The sequence below is a fragment of the Pleurodeles waltl genome, chromosome 7 (assembly GCF_031143425.1).
Source record: "Pleurodeles waltl isolate 20211129_DDA chromosome 7, aPleWal1.hap1.20221129, whole genome shotgun sequence".
NCBI lineage: Eukaryota > Metazoa > Chordata > Amphibia > Caudata > Salamandridae > Pleurodeles > Pleurodeles waltl.
The window spans coordinates 214982941-215006601 of record NC_090446.1 but is presented as its reverse complement, the minus strand read 5'-3'; the positions used below and the strand labels follow the sequence as shown (position 1 = coordinate 215006601).

The 23661-nt window shown below is 49.1% G+C and overlaps 1 protein-coding gene across 1 annotated transcript in view; it reads left to right on the top strand.

Annotated features, from left to right (window-relative positions):
* Positions 1 to 23661, top strand: part of LOC138247235 (protein spire homolog 1-like) — a 275991-nt gene that overhangs the window by 124339 nt on the left and 127991 nt on the right. Inside the window, exons 10-11 of the mRNA XM_069201970.1 lie at positions 14196 to 14277; positions 22164 to 22309. Of these exons, the coding sequence (XP_069058071.1) occupies positions 14196 to 14277; positions 22164 to 22309 (228 nt within the window). The remainder of the gene's footprint in view (positions 1 to 14195; positions 14278 to 22163; positions 22310 to 23661) is intronic.

Here is a 23661-nt window from a genome sequence, read left to right as displayed (position 1 = left end):
ATACCATCTTGCAGGTTGGTCTTTGCGCTGGTGGGGTCCTTGGTGAGGGAGAGTATAAGTTGAGTGTCGTCGGCGTAGGAGGTGATGATGATGCTGTGCTTGCGTACGATGTCGGCGAGGGGGCTCATGTAGACATTGAAGAGTGTCGGGCTGAGCGAGGAGCCTTGTGGGATGCCGCAGATGATCTCGGTGGGGTCTGAGCGAAAAGGTGGGAGGTAGACTCTTTGAGAGCGGTTGGAGAGGAAGGAGGCGATCCAGTCCAGGGCCTGGCCTTGGATCCCGGTGGAGCAGAGGCGGGTTATTTGGGTGCGGTGACAGACGGTGTCGAAGGCAGCCGAGAGATCGAGGAGGATGAGGGCGACTGTTTCACCGTTGTCCATCAGGGTTCTGATGTCATCTGTGACTGAGATGAGGGCGGTTTCAGTACTGTGGTTGGCTCGGAATCCGGATTGAGAGGGGTCGAGAAGGTTGTTGTCTTCAAGGAAGTTGGTAAGCTGCTTGTTGACGGTCTTCTCTATGACTTTGGCAGGGAAGGGGCGGAGCGAGATGGGGCGGAAGTTCTTCAGGTCGCTTGGGTCAGCCGTAGGTTTCTTCAGTAGGGCGTTGACTTCAGCGTGTTTCCAGCTTTCGGGGAAGGTAGCAGACGAAAACGAGGAGTTGATGATGGTCTGGAGGTGCGGGGTGATGATGTCGTCGGCTTTATTGAACTATTGCAGTGTTTGTCTCTTAAACAATCTCCCCCTTACCTGAAAAGTAGACTCTGCTAGCTTGAAAGTGTGGATTCAGCCTGTCTGTATCCAAGGAGATACTGAATAGAGCACCAGTAGCCCCCCCCAGGCCCCAGGGACTGGACTTAGCTGATTGGCTCCCTGAGTCTCTGCTGCACCTGAGGCCCGCCCCCCCCCCCACCTGCTCTGGCTCCTTAAGTTTGTGGAGGGAAGGCCAAAGACAGGCACCTCCATTTTGTGTTCCTCTGTGCATTCTCTCCTGTGTCCTGATACAGCCCAGTGTTCAAGGATTGCAAAGAGACCTAGGTAAGGAGCCCAAAGATATTTTCTAGTCAAATAGTATTAATTGTTCAAACAGTGTTTGTTTTACTGTGGACTCTCTGTGTTTTTCAGGCAGCTTGGCCTCTTTTAAAGTGGTGTTTGTTTCAAAATCGTTTTTTTGCTGTGACTGTGTGAATTCCCTTGCTAGTTTAGTGGCTCCCCCCCCCCCCACCCCCCTTTTTTTCACCCCTATTCTTAGTAAAAAAGACTACATAGACCTTTCAGAGTGTGGTTTTAGGAGACTGTTTTTTAATCTGTTTGTGTGATTTAAACTGTGCTTACAAGCTGTCTGCCCCCCTGTCTTTTTTGCCTTAAAAAGCCCGATTTTTAGAGTGTGCGCCCAGAACTATTGCAGTGTTTGTCTCTTAAACAATCTCCCCCTTACCTGAAAAGTAGACTCTGCTAGCTTGAAAGTGTGGATTCAGCCTGTCTGTATCCAAGGAGATACTGAATAGAGCACCAGTAGCCCCCCCCAGGCCCCAGGGACTGGACTTTAGTTAACTTGCTCCTTATATAGGTTCCTCGTGGTTGTTGCACATGCTGTTATGATAGGTTCTTTTGGGAGATGGTGTTTCATTGGTTGCTAGCTCCAGGGATGCATTTATGATTGGTGGATAGGGCTGGGATTCTGATTGGCTGTTTTGTTTCTAGGGCTGTGATTGGTGGATAGGGCTGGGATTCTGATTGGCTGTTTGTTTCTAGGGCTGTGATTGGTGGATAGGGCTGGGGATTCTGATTGGCTGTTGGTTCTAGGGCTGTGATTGGTGGATAGGGCTGGGATTCTGATTGGCTGTTGGTTCTAGGGCTGTGATTGGTGGATAGGGCTGGGGATTCTGATTGGCTGTTGGGTTCTAGGGCTGTGATTGGTGGATAGGGCTGGGATTCTGATTGGCTGTTGGTTCTAGGGCTGTGATTGGTGGATAGGGCTGGGGATTCTGATTGGCTGTTGGTTTCTAGGGCTGTGATTGGTGGATAGGGCTGGGATTCTGATTGGCTGTTGGTTTCTAGGGCTGTGATTGGTGGATAGGGCTGGGTTTCTGATTGGCTGTTGGTTTCTAGGGCTGTGATTGGTGGATAGGGCTGGGTTTCTGATTGGCTGTTGGTTCTAGGGCTGGGGCTGTGATTGGGGGTCAGGAAATAGGGCTGTGACTGGAGATTAGGGCTGGGTCTCCCACTAATTGGCTAAATTAGGGTTTAGAAATCGGATTGGCTAGGGTTAGATCACTTAGAAACACAACTAACAGCAAAGACAGATCTAGATACAATCAATTCTATACCTAAACTTTATGAGTGGCTACAGGAAGCTTTTGATGTCCTAATACCACTCAGAAAAACTAAACATGACAAAAGAAAACCAACACCTTGGAGAAACACAGAACTTAAAAAGATTAAAAAACAAATCAGAAAGTTGCAGCGGACCTGGCTCAAAACAAACAACAGTCAAGACAAACTGCAGCTACACAAACTTAACAGGATATACAAATCATCAATCAAAAAAGCTAAAAAAAGATACTACTCAGACAGAATTCTAAATGCTCAATCTACAACCAAGGAATTTTACAAAATTCTCAATGAATTTCGAAAACCCACATGCATGGAAGGAAGTCATCCCACCACTCAAGATTTCACAAACAAATTGGCAACTCACTACACAACCAAGGCAGACACACTGGACTCCTATTTAAAACAGAAGAAAACCATCAGCACCAACCCCTTTACTAAAATACCCTTTAAGAATAAACCATCCCAACCTCTACAGTCCTTCAAACAAATATCCCAGGATGAATTTATGGATTTAGTCAAAGCAAGCAGACCTTCTGGTTGCCCTTCTGACCCTTGCCCACCACAGATCTTCAAGAACATCCTGCTATCTACTTCCGCTGCCAGACCTGTAAGAAGAATCATCAACAACTCTTTAACTTCAGGAACTTTTCCTACAGACCTGAAAAAGGCATACATACGACCATTATTAAAGAAAACAAATCTAGACCCGCAAGACCCAAACAACTACAGACCTATCACAAATGGACTTTTCCTGGGCAAATTGATAGAAAGAGCAGCATTCGCCCAGATGTCACAATTCATTGAAGACAACTCTATACTTTCAGACTTCCAAACTGGATTCCGCACAGGAAGAAGCACTGAATCGGCACTCATGGCAATCTGGGACGATCTTAAAAACACAGTTGACCGAAATGGAGTTGCTGCACTACTTCTCTTGGACCTCTCAGCTGCCTTTGATACAGTTGACCATGACACCCTAACTCAAAGACTCCACGAAGCCGGCATACAAGGGATTGCGCTCGACTGGATTACTTCCTATCTCCAAAAAAGAACAAATATCATCCACTCACCCCCCCTTCTCATCCGAACCCTACCTCACAAAAACAGGGGTCCACCAAGGGTCAATCATCTCACCTTTGCTTTTTAACATCTACATGATATCTTTACCAGAACTGATCAATGATTTCCATCTCACATGCTACAATTATGCAGATGACACACAAATACTACTTCAATTAGAAGACCCCAAAAACATTGAAAACTCTCAAATCTTCAGTTGCCTCAGAGCCGTTGATCAGTGGATGACCTGGAGCCATCTCAAACTAAATACCTCCAAAACTGAAATACTCACATGTGGTGACTGGAAACATTATGACCCTCTGTGCGGCTGGCCTGACGATCTCGGACCACCTCCTCAATTATCCAAGGAAGTGAAAAACCTAGGAATCACCATGGATTCCAAACTAACTTTGAATGCCCAAGTAGACAAATTAGCACGCACAAGCTTCATCACCTTAAAGACTTTACGACGCATTTTCCCTCACCTCGGATTTCCACACAAGGTGCAAGCTACTATCTCACTTGTATTATCCAAACTGGATTATGCCAATAGCCTCTACCATGGATCATCTCTATCTGTTATGAAAAAACTACAACGTATACAGAATTCCGCAGCCAGGCTACTACTACATATAAAGCCGCAAGCCCACATCTCCCCTGCCTTGAGAGCACTACACTGGCTACCCGTTGGCAGAAGATGCACTTTCAAGCTGCTTTGTATCACCCACAAAGCTATACATGGAACAGGACCGCTTTTCATCAGAAAGAAAATTACCAAATACATCCAACAAAGAACCCTCCGCTCAAGACTGGCACCCCGCCTTAGAACACCACCATACAAGAAAAAGACTGTAGGTGGTACATCCTTCTCCGTCCAAGCAGCCAAACTATGGAATTCATTACCCCCAACTATAAGAGCCACAGATAACTTTCTTGTTTTCAGGAAACTACTCAAGAGTTGGCTCTTTCCTTCATAACCACCTTTTTCAAACAACTATGAACTGCATATGCCTATGGGGATAAATATTTTTTTCAGATTATATGTATATTTCTATTGATTTATAGTTTCTTTGGAAACTAAAGCAAGGCTGTGCGCCCAGAGATCCCATAGCAGAAAAAGATCTAGAATCCTTCCTGGAGGTGAACTGATGATGTACTAGAGCGTAATCTGTATCTGACTGTGACGCGCAGGTTCTATCTCCCTCTCCTGGAGACACAGAGTAGAAGGTTCTCCCTTTATGAAGCACCTGTAAGCTCCGCCCGCTGAGCCACGCCCCGTCCACCCTCGAAGTAGGTAAAGGAATTCCCGCCTTTTACCAGGATGACGGACAGCCTTCCAAAACGACCCCACTGCGTTTACCACCGATTCCGGTGGTGCGTTGCTGATGCACAGAAGCACGAGGACATCTCCACAGAGACACACTAGTAACAATAACATTGCCAAAGGCACACAAGGTTGCTGGAGACGTTTTTACCCCGTGGCCCATCAGGTACCCCTAGTGTACAATATAAACGGGGCGTATAAAACATGCTAGGTAACGCTTACTGACATACTCGTAGAAAATACTCCGGTTGGTTCGGTCACGATGCTAATTTTTACAGAAACTAAACCTCAACAGGAAACACTTACCAATATAAACGTAGCAGGTGCCCCAGTTGAAGCTCAGCTTCTGGAAAGGACAAGCCACCCTAACTCTCGGGCTTGGCAAAGATAAAGCAAGGCTGTGCGCTCAGAGATCCCATAGCAAAAAAAGATCCAGAATCCTTCCTGGAGGTGAACTGATGATGTACTAGAGCGTAATCTGTATCTGACTGTGACGCGCGGGTTCTATCTTCCTCTCCTGGAAACACAGAGTAGAAGGTTCTCCCTTTATGAAGCACCTGTAAGCTCCGCCCGCTGAGCCACGCCCCGTCCACCCTCGAATGTAGGTAAAGGAATTCCCGCTTTTTACCAGGATGACGGACAGCTTTCCAAAACGACCCCACTGCGTTTACCGCCGATTTCGGTGGTGCGTTGTTGATGCACAGAAGCACGAGGACATCCCCACAGAGACACACTAGTAACAATAACATTGCCAAAGGCACACAAGGTTGCTGGAGACGTTTACCCCGTGGCCCATCAGGTACCCCTAGTGTACAATATAAACGGGGCGTATAAAACATGCTAGGTAACGCTTACTGACATACTCGTCGAAAATACTCCGGTTGGTTCGGTCACGATGCCCATTTTTACAGAAACTAAACCTCAACAGGAAACACTTACCAATATAAACGTAGCAGGTGCCCCAGTTGAAGCTCAGCTTCTGGAAAGGACAAGCCACCCTAACTCTCGGGCTTGGCAAAGATAAAGCAAGGCTGTGCGCTCAGAGATCCCATAGCAAAAAAAGATCCAGAATCCTTCCTGGAGGTGAACTGATGATGTACTAGAACGTAATCTGTATCTGTATCTGACTGTGACGCGCGGGTTCTATCTTCCTCTCCTGGAGACACAGAGTAGAAGGTCTCCCTTTATGAAGCACCTGTAAGCTCCGCCCGCTGAGCCACGCCCCGTCCACCCTCGAATGTAGGTAAAGGAATTCCCGCTTTTTACCAGGATGACGGACAGCTTTCCAAAACGACCCCACTGCGTTTTACCGCCGATTCCGGTGGTGCGTTGTTGATGCACAGAAGCACGAGGACATCTCCACAGAGACACACTAGTAACAATAACATTGCCAAAGGCACACAAGGTTGCTGGAGACGTCTACCCCGTGGCCCGTCAGGTACCCCTAGTGTACAATATAAACGGGGCGTATAAAACATGCTAGGTAACGCTTACTGACATACTCGTAGAAAATACTCCGGTTGGTTCGGTCACGATGCTCATTTTTACAGAAACTAAACCTCAACAGGAAACACTTACCAATATAAACGTAGCAGGTGCCCCAGTTGAAGCTCAGCTTCTGGAAAGGACAAGCCACCCTAACTCTCGGGCTTGGCAAAGATAAAGCAAGGCTGTGCGCTCAGAGATCCCATAGCAAAAAAAGATCCAGAATCCTTCCTGGAGGTGAACTGATGATGTACTAGAGCGTAATCTGTATCTAACTGTGACGCGCGGGTTCTATCTTCCTCTCCTGGAGGCACAGAGTAGAAGGTTCTCCCTTTATGAAGCACCTGTAAGCTCCGCCCGCTGAGCCACGCCCCGTCCACCCTCGAAGTAGGTAGGGAATTCCCGCCTCTTGCCAGGATGACGGACAGCTTTCCAAAACGACCCCACTGCGTTTTACCGCCGATTCCGGTGGTGTGTTGTTGATGCGCAGAAGCACGAGGACATCTCCACAAAGACGCACTAGTAACAATAACATTGCCAAAGGCACACAAGGTTGCTGGAGACGTTTACCCCGTGGCCCATCACGTACCCCTATTGTACAATATAAACAGGGTATATAAAACATGCTAGGTAACGCTTACTGACATACTCGTAGAAAATACTCCGGTTGTGTAGGCCACGATGCTCATTTTACAGAAACTAAACCTCAAAGGAAGCACTTACCAATATAAACGTAGCAGGTGCCGCAGTCGAAGCTCAGCTTCTGGAAAGGACAAGCCACCCTAACTCTCGGGCTTGGCAAAGATAAAGCAAGGCTGTGCGCTCAGAGATCCCATAGCAGAGGAAGATCCAGAATCCTTCCTGGAGGTGAACTGATGATGTACTGGAGCGTAATCTGTATCTGACTGTGACGCGCGGTTTCTATCTTCCTCTCCTGGAGACACAGAGTAGAAGGTTCCCCCTTTATGAAGCACCTGTAAGCTCCGCCCGCTGAGCCACGCCCCGTCAACCCTCGAAATAGGTAGGGGAATTTCCCACCTCTTGCCAGAATGATGGACAGCTTTCCAAGGCGACCCCACTGCGTTTGCCGCCGACTCGCGTGGTGCGTCGTTGATGCGCAGGAGCGCGAGGACATCTCCGCGGGGACGCACTAGTGGCAATGACATTGCCGGGGGCACACAAGGTTGCTGAAGACGTTTTGCCCCCGTGGCCCATCACGTACCCTAGTGTACAATGTGGACGCGGCAAATGCCGCGGTTTGAAGCTCACCTTCTGGAAAGGACGGCCCACCCTGGCTCTTGGGCTTAGCAGGGATGGGGCGGGGCGGGGCTGTGCGCTCAGAGATCCCATGGCGGAGGGGATCTGGAATCCTTCCTGGAGGTGAGCTGATGATGTGCTGGAGCGTGGTCTTTGTCTGACTGGGACGCGCGGTTTCTGTCTTCCTCTGCTGGAGACACAGAGTGGAGGGTTTCTCCCTTTGTGGAGCACCTGTGGGCTCCGCCCGCTGGTCCACGCCCCGTCCACCCTCGAGGTAGGTGGGGGAGTTCCCGCCTTTTTACCAGGATGATGGATGGACGACTAAGTATTTTTTACCCATGTTTCTAATTATGTATTGTATGTGCAGATGTGTGTGTATAGTCATGTGTGTGTGTGTGTGTGTATAAATATATATATATATATGTGTATATGTTGTTTCTGTGCCTGGCATGTTTCTATGAATTTCTGCTCTCTTTTTATCACACTTATCTACTCATCGCTCTTATGTCATGTCTCTATCAAACTATCCTCCATTCTCACTCGGACTCATCCCAAATCCCTTCGACCACTTCCATCTCCTAAATATCTCTGCCTAAGCTCATCCCTCCACCCCCACATCTAACTCACCAAACCTCACTCTACCTCTGTGACCTCCCACACAACCCTACTAAATTCTCCTGCATTCATCTCACCCTGCTACTATGCTCTCCCTAACCCTTCCACATCCTCTTTCCCCTCCGCCCCCCTTTTATTCATCTCAAGCCTTTGGATTGAGCAAATGAAGGATAAACTCCCAATTAACACTTCTGGATTTCTTTCCTCCTCCACCCCTCCATTACTCCAGTCAATCTAACTAACAAACTCTCATATCCGCAACTCAAATTAACTCATAATAATACTAAAACTGTACTCCTTATTAAATTATACTAATCCATCACTAATTCTTGTTGGGTACCGGAGTAGCGTGCTACTCATCGAAAAGCGCTTCGACGCCTCGTCAGGGGTAGTAAGCGCTATATAAATACGATTACAATTACAATTACAATTGAAGATGAAGTGTGGGCAGGGGTCCGAGGGGGCACCGGAGTGGATTGAGTTCATGGTGGTTTTGGCTTCTTCTGTGTTGATGTGGGTCCAGGCGTTGAGGGTGATGGCTGGGGGTGTGGGTTCAGTGTTGGTCGGCTGGGTCTGGTGTCCGAAGCTGTCGTGTAGGTCGGTAATCTTACGATGGAAGAAGGTGGCGAGGGAGTTGCACAGGTCTTGTGAGGGCGTGATGGCATTGGCATTGGCGTTGGGGTTGGAGAACTCTTTTACGATGCTGAAGAGTTCTCTGCTGTTGTGGCTGTTTTTGTCCAGTCTGTCTGAAGAAATTCCTTTTGGCTGCGCGGATCAGGTGGTGGTGTTCGCGGGTAGCGTTCTTGAGGGCGGTCATGTTGTCTGCGGTGTGGTCCTTACGCCAGGCTTTCTCGAGGGTGCGACAGGTTTTCTTTGATTCTTTAAGGGTGTCAGAGAACCAGAGAGGTTTTTTGGTGTTGGCCTGTCTTGGAAGGTGTCTGAGGGGAGCGAGGTTGTCTGCGTAGTTGGTGATCCAGTTCGTGAGGCTGAGGGCTGCGTCGTTGGGGTCGCCGTTGAAGGTAGGTTGGTTGTCGATGAGCGTGGAGAAAAGCTGTTCTTCGGGGATTTTGTTCCACTGTCGACGAGGGATGGGTTGAGTGCGGAGGTGGCGGGTCTCGCGTCGGAAGGTGAAGTGGACACAACTGTGGTCGGTCCAGTGTAGAGCGGAGGCGTGGCTGAAGGAAACGTGTTTGCTGGCGGAGAAGATGGGGTCAAGCGTGTGCCCGGCGATGTGGGTGGGGGTGTTCACCAGTTGCTTGAGGCCGAGGTTGTCGAGCAGGGCGGTGGTGTTGGGGTCGTTGTTCTGTTCTAGATGGAAGTTGAGGTCGCCGAGGAGGATGTAGTCAGGCGAGGGCGTGCGGGGAGATGAAGTCGGTGATGGAGTCGCTGAAGAGGCCGCGCGGTCCGGGGGGACGGTAGATGAGGGATCCTCTGAGGGTGGTCCTGGGGTCAGTGCGGATCTGGAAGTGCAGGTGCTCGGCGGCGAGGGGGGTGTCTTCGGTGGAGGTGGTGACGCTGATGGAGTCTTTGAAGACGATGGCGATTCCTCCTCCTACTTGGTTGGTGCCGTCTTTCCTGGAAATCTTGTAGCCTTCGGGGATGGCTATGGCGATGTCGGGGGCCGAAGAGGCGTTCATCCAGGTCTCAGTGATGAAGGCAACGTATGGTGCTGTGGAGTCCAGGAGGTCCCAGAGTTCAACGGCGTGCTTGTGGACGGATCGAGCGTTGACCAGGATGCATTTGAGGTGGTTGATGGCGCGTGGGCTGGTGGTCGTGGTAGTTTTGTGGTGGAAGGTGAGTCTGCAGGTGTGACATGCGAAGGGTCCATGGGTACGTTTCGGGTTAGCTTGGAAGCAGGTGCTGGAGCGCCCTGGGTTGAGGGCGTGGAGGGTGATGGAGTCGTAGCGGTGCAGCAGGGTTTGGGAGTGCTGAGGACCAGGGGTCGTGGCGCTGGGCGCGGGCCAGGTGCAGACGGGCTCAGGCGGGCTTGCCTTTGGCGCGCCCGCTGCGCAGTCGTACATCGGCCGCCATAAGAGGGAGGAGGGGGGGAGGGGTCAGCTGGGGGGGGGGACGGGAGTGGGGCGACGAATGGGAGCTGGGGGGGGCGGGGTGTGCAGGAGGTGGCGGCGGGAAAGCGGAGGGAGGGGGGACAGGTAGAGGGGAGAAGAGATGGGGGGGTGAGTTTAGGAAGAGAGTTAGGAGGAAGGTTAGGAAGATAGGGGAGGGGGGGTTGTGGGTGAGGGTGAGAGATAGAAGATAGGGGGTTGCAGCGATGGAGGTGAGTGAGGGTGAGAGGTAGAGTGAAAGGATAGGAAGATAGGGGGGGTTACAGGGGAGGTGGCGAGTGAGGGAGAGAGACGAGACAGGAGCAGGAGGACAGGCGCGGGAAGAACCAAGAAGCAGGAAAAAGAAGAAGAGGAGCCGAAGATCAGAAGAGCACCGAAGAAGGTAAAGAAGAAGAGGAGCCGAAGAACAGAAGACAGAAGAACACAGAAGAAGGTAAAGAAGAAGAGGAGCGCAGGAGACAGAGGAACACAGAAGAAGGTAAAGAAGAAGAGGAGCGCAGACGACAGAAGAATACAGAAGAAGGTAAAGAAGGAGAGGAGCGCAGGAGACCGAGGAACACAGAAGAAGGTAAAGAAGAAGAGGAGCGCAGAAGACAGAAGAATACAGAAGAAGAGGAGCGACGAGCAGCAGAGGGAAGAGCCAAGAAGAGGGACAGAGAAGAAGAAAGCACATGCAGGTCGCGGTGCAAAGAGAGAGAGAGAAGCACACAGAAGAAGAACACAGATGAAGACAGAAGACGGGGAGCAGGAGAGAAAGAAGAGTACAGATGAAGACTACAGAAGAAGAGCACAGAGGAAGAAAAGAGAAGAAGAAAAGAGGCAGGAGAGGAGGTGAGTAGCGCGGGGCAGGGCGAGGGGCTGGGCGGTACAATAGAGTCTCGCTAGCGAGAGCGCATATTTATGCGCTGTCACAGGCTTGACACTAAAAAATGAAATGCAAACACAGGACCCCCACCTAGGTAAGTGGAATGTGTAGAGGGGAGCTGGGAGTACTAGAAAACCACAGAGGTAAGTAACATAGTACCCCCCAGTGACCAGGAAAGCAGGAGTAAATCACTGGAATTTCCCCAAACCACGAACAAGGAAGGAAAAGAAGGAAAGACACCCAGACAAGACTGCAAGAAACCAGCGGTGGATTCCTGGAGGGTAAGACCTAAGGAGAAAGGAGACCAAGTCCAGGAGACACAGTGGAGTCCAGGCGGAGTAGGAGCTACTACCCACCCAGCTGTACTTGCAGGAGTTGGTCGATGGTAATGAAGATCAGGTCAGCACTGCAGTCCTGGAACTGGAGAAGAGTTCCTGATGGATGCAGAAGATGTCCCATGCTGGAATGGAGATTGCAGACGGGTGTTGGTGCAGGAATTTCACCAACAAGCCTTGGCAAAGGCAAATGCGGATGCAGGGGAGTGACTTCTTCACTCCAAGGGAGATTCCTTCTTCCTTCTCATGCAGACTAAAGACTTGCTGGCCTCAGAGGATGCACAGCCGGAAAACTGTTGCAGAAGCTGAAAGGAGCTGTGGAAACAATGTTGCAAGAAGAGTCTTCGGAGTGGATGCGGATTGTCAGTTCCTGGAGGGACCAGTCACGGTTCCAGTGGCTAGAAGTCGATGTGGAGTTTGACTGAGGTGTTTTGCTGGAATCTTGCAAGCTGAATCTGAGGACCAACTCAAGAGAGGAAACCCTAAATAGCCCTGAAAGGGGGATTTGTCACCTAGCCAGGTGACCAACTATCAGGAGGAGGCTCTGACGTCACCTACCTGGCCTGGCCCCTCAGAGGCTCCCAGAGGTCCCTGCCAATCTTGGATTCCAGATGGCAGAACCCAGGGACCCTCTGGAGGAGCTCTGGGCACCACCCTGGGGTGGTGATGGACAGGGGAGTGGTCACTCACCTTTCGATTGTCAAGTTTTGTGCCAGAGCAGGGACTGGAGGTCCCTGAACCAGTGTAGACTTGTTTTTGCACGGAGGGACCAAATGTACCCTTCAAAGCACTCCAGTGGCTTGGGGAGGCCACCCCTCCCAAGCCATGCAACACCTATTTCCAAAGGGAGAGAGTGTTACCACCTCTCCCAATGGAAATCCTTTGTTCGGTCTTCCTGGACTTGAGGTGTTCAAGCTGCAGGAGGGCAGAAACGTGTCTGAGGGGTGGCAGCAGCTTGGGCTGCATGGGAAACCCTGGAAGACTGGTAGGAGCAGTGCTGAGGGGGTCCTCTAAGAAGCCCCCAGAGTTCATGGAATCATACTTACAATACTGGCAACAGTATTGGGTATGATTCCGACATGTTGGATACCAAACGTGCCTAGGTTGAGAGTTACCATTATGTAGCTGGACATAGGTAGTGACCTATGTCCAGTACAGGTGTGAAATGGCGTACCCGCGATGTCTATGAAAATGGCACTTGAGTTTGTGGGGACACCTCTGCTAGTGCAATGGTGTCTTCACACACAGGTACTTGCACCCTGCCTCTGGGCTAGGAGGGCCTGCCATAGGGGTGACCTGGTGCAGTGACCTATGGTGAAAAAGGGTGCATGCACCCTTTCATGCAGACTGCAATGGCAGACCTGCAGAACACTTTGCATGGGCTCCCCATGGGTGCATTATACCCCTCTGGTACCCCAATGCCCTGGGTACCTGTGCACCATATACTAGGGACTTACTTGGGGGCACCAGTATGCCAAATGTGGGGTGAAAATGGTACAAGTTACCTAGTGAGAAGGGAGCGAGCATAATCACTGGGGTCCTGGTAAGCAGGATCCCAGTGAACACAGTCAAACACACTGACAACAGGCAGAAAATGGGAGTAACCATGCCAGGAAAGAGGGTACTTTACTACACCAGGATTGTCTTGTTAATGTTTTGGCAAAGCCAATACCATTCAGTAGCCATCTTGGAATGATATTTTGTGGTCTTTTATTATTGTTAGATTCTTACATGATGGCTACCATGTTGTCACATCACATCTCGATGCAGCGTGGTGCCAAACTTGGAAACAATATAACTGTAATAAAGAATAAATACAATAGAATTCCAAGATGGCCACCAGGTTGTCACGTTGGTGTGATGCCAGGTTGTGGCCTTCATGTAATGGTAAAACTATAACAAAAAATGTACTTTCAAGGAGCCGCCTGACGTTAATGGCTTTGCCAATGCTTCTGCAGCAATTCTACAATCCCTGACAGCCAATAGGGCAGCCAGAGCCTCCTTTCAGAGACAAAGAGCTTGGTACAGGATGGCAAGGGTGAGGTGGGATAAGGAGCAAATGGACAGGGAGCAGTCACCAGCTCAGGGAGGACAGTAAAATTCCGATGCACAGGGGAAAGAGGGAGAGAGTGACCAGAAGAGATGACTGCATAAGAAAAGTTAGGTATTCCTCTCGAGTACTTAAACAAAATGCTATAGGAAATGCAAAAAAGAAAACCTAGTAATCTGACATCAGCAGTGGAAGATTGCACCTCCTCGAATCCAAACCCACAATAAAGCAGAAAAGCTCTGGGGTGGGACAAACACAAAACAGAGAGGGAAGCCCGTCAAATGGACAAACGACTACTCAATCATGACAAAAGGGCTGACCCAAAGCCAAGTCCAAGTATTCTTAAAGTATGGATAAAGTGCTGGTCTTGAAAGTAAACTAAAGCGGTCTGTGGCCTGTAGCGAGACCGCAGAAACTGGGTTTCCATGAAGCCATGAAAGTGAGTGACTAATCGAAAACAGATGCATTCCAGTGTGTTTTCAGAAAAAAAGTATAAATATGCACAGTCTAATATATTTAACAGGTATCTTCTGTGGACCATTTTGGTTGCGGGATCAACAGACACAAATTCCCAAAACAGTCAATACATTGATCTATTCGTGGATTCACCGCTTTGGTATGGCCATTGGAATAAACCCACCAGACAACAGGTCAAATATGTTGACTTTATTTCATGGGTATCTTTGCTTCTAGATAATGGACCGGCTTTGACACCTCTTAGACTGTGCGAACGTCTGGTGTGGAATAAGTTATATTAATGTAGCATTTCAGGTGATGAGTTTTCTTGTTTCACTGCTTCCCCACAGGACACTCCATGTTGGAGGTTGGAGTACAGTTCTGAAGGGTCGTTGGAAAACAATCTTTCCCCGTTAACATCGAACAGTACTGGTAAGAAATTCCTTTTACTCCTTCTGGATCTCCCTACACCCCTGAACGACCTCATTATATTGTCATAGAACTTATTTTTATCAACTTGACAGGTTTATTTATTTGTATTGACTCAGTATTTATATAATGCAAACGAGGCTCTATTAGGCGTTGGAGGGAGTTAGATATCAGCATGAGATTCAATAATGGTTATCAAATACGTAAATAATACGCAGTATAATAACTTACATTTCACATAGCTGTGCCATACTTGACAATCATTATTAGAGGTGTGGGTTACATATGATACCTTGTTGGACAACGAGGGGGGGGGGCACAATAAAGAATGATGACAGATGATGCAATCGCCTCACTTCTGAGGCAGTGCAGTAGGGGTTAGAAGACAAATACAGGGTGTGGTAGGGGAGACTAGAAGAACGAGTTACTTACCTTCGGTAACGACTTTTCTGGTGGATACATTAGCTACCTGTGGATTCCTCACCTCATGAATACTCCCATGGCGCCAGCATTCGACGGAAATCTTCTTACTAGTCTCTGCACGTCGACGAGGACGTCACTGTCTCGCACGCGACGCCGTCTGACGTCATACAGGCAATAAGAGGTCCTCGACGACGTGCAGACGTCAGTACCAATCATTTTTTACGTGCATGAGAACAACCAGGCAATGCAATGAAAGAGCAAGGCAACATCCATTATATTGTAAAATACACCACATTGTATGAATAACTGTAAATCTTTTTATGTACATATATATATATATATATATATAAAACTCTCTTTTAAAATATATACACACACCAAGTATATACATAAAGATATATACACATATACACATATATATATATAAATATATTATATATATACATCTATTGCATCCTCAAGGACCAAGAGGAGCGCACTCAAGGATTACTTGGCAAGACCATAAAGGCAACGGGGAGGCGGGTGGGACCGTGAGGAATCCACAGGTAGCTAATGTATCCACCAGAAAAGTCGTTACCGAAGGTAAGTAACTCGTTCTTCTGATGGATACAACTACCTGTGGATTCCTCACCTCATGAATAGAGTCCCAAAGCAGTACCACGCCCGGCGGTGGGTGCCTAAATGGTCAAACCAAGAAATCCTGCAGCACTGACCGTGCAAAATGGCCGTCCCTTCTAACCTCAGAATCTAAACAGTAATGTTTTGCAAAAGTGTGAAGGGACGACCAAGTTGCGGCCTTGCAGATGTCGACCACAGGAACACCTCTGGCTAAGGCCGAAGTGGCCGACTTAGCTCTGGTGGAATGAGCTCTAATGCCCTCAGGAGGATCCTTCTTTGCCAAAGAGTAACATATTTTAATGCAAAGAACAACCCACCTGGATAGTGTTCTCTTGTGGACTGCCTTTCCTCTCCTCTTGCCCACGTATCCAATAAACAGCTGATCCTCCAGCCTGAAATCCCTTGTTCTATCGATAAAGAAGCTCAACGCTCTCTTTGGGTCCAGACGGTGCAGTCTTTCTTCCTCTTTGGAAGGATGAGGCGGAGGATAGAACGTGGACAAAGTAATTGCCTGAGCCAAATGGAAGGGTGAAACAACCTTCGGGAGGAAAGCAGCCTTGGTCCTCAACACCACCTTATCCCCATAAAAAGTTGTATAAGGGGGTTTTACTGATAAGGCCTGCAACTCACTCACTCTCCTTGCTGATGTTATAGCTATCAGGAAGACTGTTTTTAAAACCAAATACCTCAAGGGGCAAGAATGCATAGGTTCAAAAGGGGACCCCATAAGGAAAGTCAGGACTAAGGACAAATCCCATTGTGGCATAACGAATGGCTTTGGAGGATATTGATTTAGAAGACCTTTCAAGAATCTGATAACAATAGGGGATTTAAATAAAGATGGTTGGTCTGGAAGACATATGAAGGCTGACAAGGCCGATAAATAACCTTTAATGGTAGCCACTGCACAACCTTTTTGCGCCAGAGATAGAGCAAAAGACAAAATGTCCGATAGATGAGCATGTAAGGGATCAATCTGCCTCTCTCCACACCACGCAACAAATTTAGACCACCTATTAGCGTAGATAGATTTAGTGGGGTGTCGCCTGGCCGCTAATATAACATCCACTACCTCAGGCGGGAGAGAGAAGGAACTCAGGTTGCCCCGTTCAATCTCCAGGCATGTAGGTGCAGACTCTGGAGGTTGGGGTGTAGAACCTGCCCCTGCGACTGTGAGAGGAGGTCTGCCCTGAAAGGGAGACGGAGCGGCGGGCACGTTGAGAGTTGGAGAAGGTCGGAGTACCACACCCTCCTTGGCCAATCCGGAGCTATTAAGATTACTAGAGCCCGGTCTTGGCGAATCTTCCTCAATACTCGAGGAATCAAGGGTATGGGAGGAAACGCGTAAAGCAACTGGCCGCACCAGGTCATTTGAAACTCGTCCCCCAACGCTTCCTGCATCGGATACTGAAGGCTGCAGAACAACGGACAATGCGCGTTCTCTCGAGTGGCGAACAGATCTACCCGAGGAAACCCCCACTTCTGGAAGATTAAACGGACTTGATCTGGATCGAGACGCCACTCGTGGTCTGCCGAGAAGTGGCGACTGAGACTGTCCGCACGCACGTTCAAAACTCCGGCCAGATGGTTTGCTATCAAGCAAATCCGATGGTCCTTTGCCCAGGACCATAGTCGAAGAGCTTCTCTGCAGAGAAGGCACGACCCCACTCCTCCCTGCTTGTTTATGTACCACATCGTGGTAGTATTGTCCGTTAGGACCTGTACCGACTGACCACGAAGGGAAGGGAGGAAGGCCTTGAGAGCCAGACGTACAGCCCGTAACTCTAACAGATTGATGTGAAAAATCTGTTCCTCTGGAGACCAAAGACCTTTGATCTCCAGATCCCCCAGATGAGCTCCCCACCCTAGAGTGGAAGCATCCGTTATGACTGTTGTCACTGGTGGCGACTGCTGGAACGGCTTTCCTTGTGAAAGATTGTTGCTTGCAATCCACCACTTCAAATCCACAGCAGCATCTCTGGAGATCTTGACAGTACCCTCTAGATCCCCTCTGTGTTGAGACCACTGCCTTCGGAGGCACCACTGAAGAGCCCTCATGTGCCAGCGAGCATGCGTGACCAACAGAATGCAGGAGGCAAAAAGACCGAGCAGACGAAGGACCTTGAGGACTGGAACTACCGCTCCATTTCGAAACATTGGAACCAAATCCTGAATATCTTGAATCCGCTGAGGCGGAGGAAAGGCCCGACCCAATGTTGTATCCAGTACTGCCCCTATGAACAGGAGGCGCTGAGAGGGCTCTAGGTGAGATTTGGGCTCGTTCACCGAAAAGCCCAGGTCGAACAACAACTGGGTTGTTGACTGCAGATGACGCAACACAAGCTCCGGGGACTTGGCTTTGATTAACCAATCGTCCAAGTAAGGGAATACTGCTATCCCCTTCCTTCTGAGCTCTGCCGCAACCACCGACATCACCTTCGTGAAGACTCGAGGTGCTGAAGTAAGACCAAACGGAAGGACCGCAAACTGGTAGTGTTGCGATCCCACCACAAACCGGAGATACTTCCTGTGTGACTTGAGTATCGGGATATGAAAGTAAGCATCCTGCAAGTCGACAGACACCATCCAGTCTTCCATGTTCAACGCCAAAAGCACCTGTGCTAGGGTCAGCATCTTGAACTTTTCCTGCTTGAGGAACCAATTCAAGATCCTCAGGTCCAGAATTGGTCTCAAACGACCATCCTTCTTGGGAATCAGGAAATACCTTGAGTAAACTCCTTGACCCCTTTCCTGCTCCGGGACCAACTCCACCGCGCCCTTTAAAAGGAGGACTTCTACCTCCTGTTCTAGCAACAGGAGGTGTTCTTGTGAACAATACGAAGGGCGGGGCGGGATGAGGGGCGGAAACTCCCGAAAGGGAAGGGTGTAGCCTTTTCCCACAACACTGAGAACCCAAGTGTCCGACGTAACAGTCTCCCATTTGGTGAGAAAATGCTGTAATCTTCCCCCTACAGGAGAGGAGTGAGTGGGAAATGGTGGAAGCCTAAGGCTGCTTCCCCTGCTGCACCCCGCCAGAGGATGAGGAAGAGGCAGAGTGCTGCTGAGAAGCTCCCCTGGTGCGGACCCTACCCCTCCCCCTAAAAGATCTATAGGGATGGGAAGAGGCAGGTTGCTGATATCTTCCCCGAAAGGAAGAGGAGGAAGAGCCACGCCCAAACCCACGAAACCTCCTGAAGAATCTGGAAGAGGCCGTGGAAGAAGGAGCTTGGAGTCCCAGCGACTTAGCCGTGGCCCTGCTCTCCTTAAACCGTTCCAAGGCCGAATCAGCCTTAGCCCCAAACAGTTTGTCCCCATCAAACGAGAGATCCAACAATGTGGACTGTACATCTGCCGAAAAGCCCGAGTTACGGAGCCAGGCCTGTCTCCTTTCCACCACAGTTGTGCCCATTGCTCTGGCTACCGAGTCGGTGGTATCCAGTCCCGTCTGGATAATTTGGGTCGCAGCAGCCTGGGCATCAGAGACAAGATCCAAAAGACCCTGGGGAAGCTCTGTAAACGAAGAGGAGATGTCATCCATCAGAGCATGAATATACCTCCCCAGGATACAGGTTGCATTGGTGGCTTTTAAAGCCAGACTGCAGGACGAAAAAATCTTCTTCGACTGCGCCTCCAGCTTTTTTGAATCTCTGTCCCCCGGCACCGTCGGAAAAGAACCAGGCGCTGACTTGGACGAACAGGAGGCATGCACAACCAAGCTCTCCGGCGTAGGGTGCCTAGATAGGAAACCAGGATCAGTTGGAGCCGTCCGATACCTCCTGGCCACGGCTCTGTGAACTGCTGGGGAAGATGCCGGCTTCTTCCACACCTCTAAAACCGGATCCAGCAGAGCGTCATTAAAAGGTAATAGAGGCTCCGCCGCGGCTGAGGCCGGATGCAACACCTCTGTCAAAAGGTTTTGTTTCGCCTCCACCACCGGCAAAGGCAGGTCCAAAAAACTAGCTGCCTTCCGTACCACTGTATGAAAGGAAGCAGCTTCCTCGGTATATTCCCCCGGGGACGAAAGGTCCCACTCAGGGGAAGTGTCCAGCCCACTGGCCGACTCCAGTCCACGCAGCCCATCACCCGAGTCCTCTAGCTCTCCTTCCTCTAGGGCTCATTGGTACTCCTGCTCCTCTAGTACCCGGAGAGCACGCCTCCTTGAATGCAGTCGTTGCTCAATCCGCGGAGTCGACAATACCTCCGCCGAAGTCTGAGATCGGCGCCGATCTTCCGAAGCCACCGACGCCGCATCCGGCGCCACAGGTAACTTCGGCGCCGACTGAAGAGCAGATGAAACGGATGGACCCACCGGAGTCACAGGCCGAAATCTCGACGTCGACGGGATGGAAATCCCTGGGGCCAATCCCTCCGAAGCCATCGGAGCGGCCACCGGCGCCGACACTGGCGCCGAGCCCACGTTCCCAAACGGGAGAAAGGGCATAAAGGGTGCCGGCCGAAGAGGCGCAGGATCACCCAAAGAAAAGGCCAAAGGCCCAGCCGGAGCACCCCCTGGAGCCATCTGTTGGAAGATGGCATACATCGCATTCAAGAATGCGGAACTATCGGCTCCAGGGGTGGGAAAAGCCGGATACTGGGGTGCCTGACTCGGAGGCGACCCCGACGCCGGCCTCGGCGTCTGCGCCGGAGAAAACACTTGAGGCTCCAATACCTCAATCACCGACGCCTGTCCAGGCGAAGTTGGAGACGCCGGAGAGAGCAACGGCGTCGAAGGATGCGGCGTCACCGTGGGGCTGACCTCCCATGTCCTCCGGTGCCGATCCGGAGACCTGGAACGAGCCTCCCTTGAATGACGCCGAGATTCTCTACGGCGCCAGGAGTCTCCATGACGCCGATGTCTTGGAGAAGACTTTTTCTTGTGATGCTTCTCCTTTGACTTGGCCATAAACAGCTTCGCCTCGCGTTCTTTAAGGGCCTTCGGATTCATGTGCTGACACGAATCACAAGTCGAGACGTCGTGGTCGGAGCTCAAACACCAAAGGCAATCGGAATGAGGATCCGTCACCGACATCTTGCCTCCACACTCATGACAAGGCTTAAATCCAGACTTTCTCTGCGACATTATTTCCACAGAGAAAGAGTACGCAGCAAGATATACACTGTAACCGCAAGAGTAACAGTTGCTCCCTCGAAGATAACCGTTTCGAATGCACGGAAAAAAGGGAACTGACGTCTGCACGTCGTCGAGGACCTCTTATTGCCTGTATGACGTCAGACGGCGTCGCGTGCGAGACAGTGACGTCCTCGTCGACGTGCAGAGACTAGTAAGAAGATTTCCGTCGAATGCTGGCGCCATGGGAGTATTCATGAGGTGAGGAATCCACAGGTAGTTGTATCCATCAGAATGATCCCATACTCTCAACTTTATTGTAGTGATCCATCTATCTTCCATCTTGGAAGGCAGGGTTAAACGTGACTTTGTCTGCAGACCTAGCAGTCCTGGATTGAATCTGAACTTTATTTTATTGTGAGGAAGGCTAGTCCAACTGTTATTTACGTACTTGTTCAGATGTTTAGATTAAGGGCGTGTTCAATCTTGAGTCAATGACTGTTGTTTATTTCAAAGTGGCGTCTTTCATGGGGGCTTGTTGGCAGCCACCCCTAAGGTAGGCATTAGTAGCCCATAAGGCAGGGTGCCAGATATTAAAAAGGATAAGCTGAATTTACACTTTACATTTCCTGACAGGAAAAACAGGAAATTGTCATTTTAAGTGTAGTCAAGTGGGTAGTCCCATTTTTGCACTCAAACTGTTTTGAAACAGTGAGATGTGACTGTTCTGAGAAGTTGCATCGCAAAATTTATAGGAGGGTGTAAAGCATACAAGGAATGATCTGGAGGGGGCACATGTAGTGATCTACACTGACCAGTGCATGCACCCCAGTGGGTCATTCCTGCATACAGGACCATTGTCTGTTTCCGCAGAGTCTGCCTTCCACCATTCACAAGTTGGAAGTCTTTGACTTTGTAGATGGGTTACTGCTCCCCCTTCCCACCCCAGCCAGAGTAGGAAAGCACTCACTGGTGTACCACTGGAATTACGGTGGCAAATGATTGCTATTGTTGTGTTTCCCAATGAGAAAGGGTCTCCTCATTCACACAAAGTGCGTTTAGTATATTTTCTAGGCCACATGCCTGTAACTTAGCACATCCTTCCATTGGTTCCTCTAATGAAACAGTATTTTACTGCAAAATAATGTTCGTTTTTTGCTTAAAATTGAGAATCCAATTTTTTTTTTTTTTTTAGCTGGTGCAAAACACAATGACCACGTCATAAAAAGTGGCTCAGGGTAGCACACTGCTAAAATACTTGTTAAGTGGTGGTACGTGATACCTTAGTGCAAGTTAGTAGAGATCCAGAGCTGTAGCCCCACCTCAGTGGATTTACACACTAGAGTTCAGGTTGTGTGGAAATGAAAGACGTGTACATATCTATATTCAATTGCACTCCGTGTCTAACCCCACCCTCCCCGTTGCAGAACCACTCACTTGCATGAGATAATTCATTATGTTAAGAGCTGGTGCACTAATAAGTGTTTAAGTACTGTCATAATTATGGATTGAGAGATCACACCAGCGTTGAATGCTAACTTTCAAGCTTTCAGCTCAGGCTTAATGGTGGCTTTTTTCAGAGTTTCTGTCAATTGTCATTCTTGTTCGCTTTTGAATTGCATCTGGCATCTGAAGTGCTTTGTCAGTGTAGCTGGCAGTTTGATTGCAGTGCAAGATAGCCTTTGATGCAAATTGACTATTTAAATGCTTAGTTGAGAAAGCTTGCTCTGTTTCTAAATCATCCGCCTTTTCCAACCTCTTTATGCTCTTTTCTTTCTAGAGCTCGACCCAGACTTGGTGTTTTTGCCACTGCTAACGTCATCACAGATAGACATGAGAAGCACTTCAGTGCACAGACACAAGGACAAGTCTTCGTTACACCGCAGATCCAGGTCCTTCGAAAGCGGAGTTCAAGGCAAAGATCTTGTGAGTACCTCAAAATTCACCAGTTCGCTCTACCTACATTTTCCTCTTGCACTCTCCACATGACTGGGGTGATGAGAATACTGGGTCCATTGGTTACTGGTATTCATGTCAGTGTAGAGGCCAATTATGATTTTTTTGTTAGGCCTGGGATGGGGTTACCATGCAGTTCCATGACTTACGAGGACATACCCTTCTGTTTTTTTTTCCTCACTAAATTCCTCTCGGGTTTCCACTCACAAGTTCCACAAGATTCGTGCAAACATAATTTGAAAATTAGATTACTTACTACATCCACGTCCGCATCCAGTAAACTTGCCATTGTGTGGGGTGCTATTTCCTGAAGCGATACTATTCAACACAACCTTTGATTGGCCCCTGTTCTCTTTAAAACAATTCAAGAATCCCCTCTCCAATGATGCTGAAAAAACACCTTCGCAATCATAACCGTATTGACACTGCTGTGTTTTACCCATTACTTTATAGACACTAAGAAGAGAATATAGACAGTCTGGGCTGCATTTCTGTCAAAACCGTTTTGATGCTCTCATGCGTAGTGTCTAGTTTGACAACCTGGCACTTACGAAGAGCATAAGTGCGCCAACATGCCCTTCTACAAGCACCAATACCCTGGCCTAAATTCACTGAGGTAGTGAGTTGGCTTAGTTTAGCAAGTGTCTTAAACAAGCATTTGCAATGCAATGGGTCTCACGTTTGCTCGAGTTAGAGCTATTAGCATTGTAAACTCCTAAACGGACTTTTCTTGCCACATAAGTTGAAAATGAAAAGTAAAACTGTTTCACATAACTAACCGGACTTTCCTTGCCATGTAAACTGAAAAGTAAAGGTTTCACATAAGCGAGCCGACGGCCGCCATCAGCACAAAGCAGACACATAAAGGGAAATAAAAGTTTGCTTTCAGTGAAACCTATCGGCAAAAGTCCAATTATCCATATAACCCGCAAAAGTGTAATTATCTATGTAACTGTAGGAAAGTAGCCTCTTTCTAGAATGGTTACCCCCACTTTTGGCCTGTTTGTGAGTGTGTGTCAGTGTATTTTTACTGTGTCACTGGGATCCTGCTAGCCAAGACCCCAGTGCTCATAGGTAAAAACCTATACGTCAGTGTGTTTTGCCTGTCTCACTGGGATCCTGCTTGCCAGGAACCCAGTGCTTATAGTTTGTGGCCTAATGCAGTGGTTCCCAACCTGTGGTCCAGGGACCACTGGGGATCCGCGAAGCCTCCTCGGGGGGTCCGCGACTGCTCAGAAAATTAAATAATATTAACATATTAGGTCCCCACCTTTCAGTAATGACTCAGTGGGGGGGGTCCTCAGATTCCAATAATGATTCAA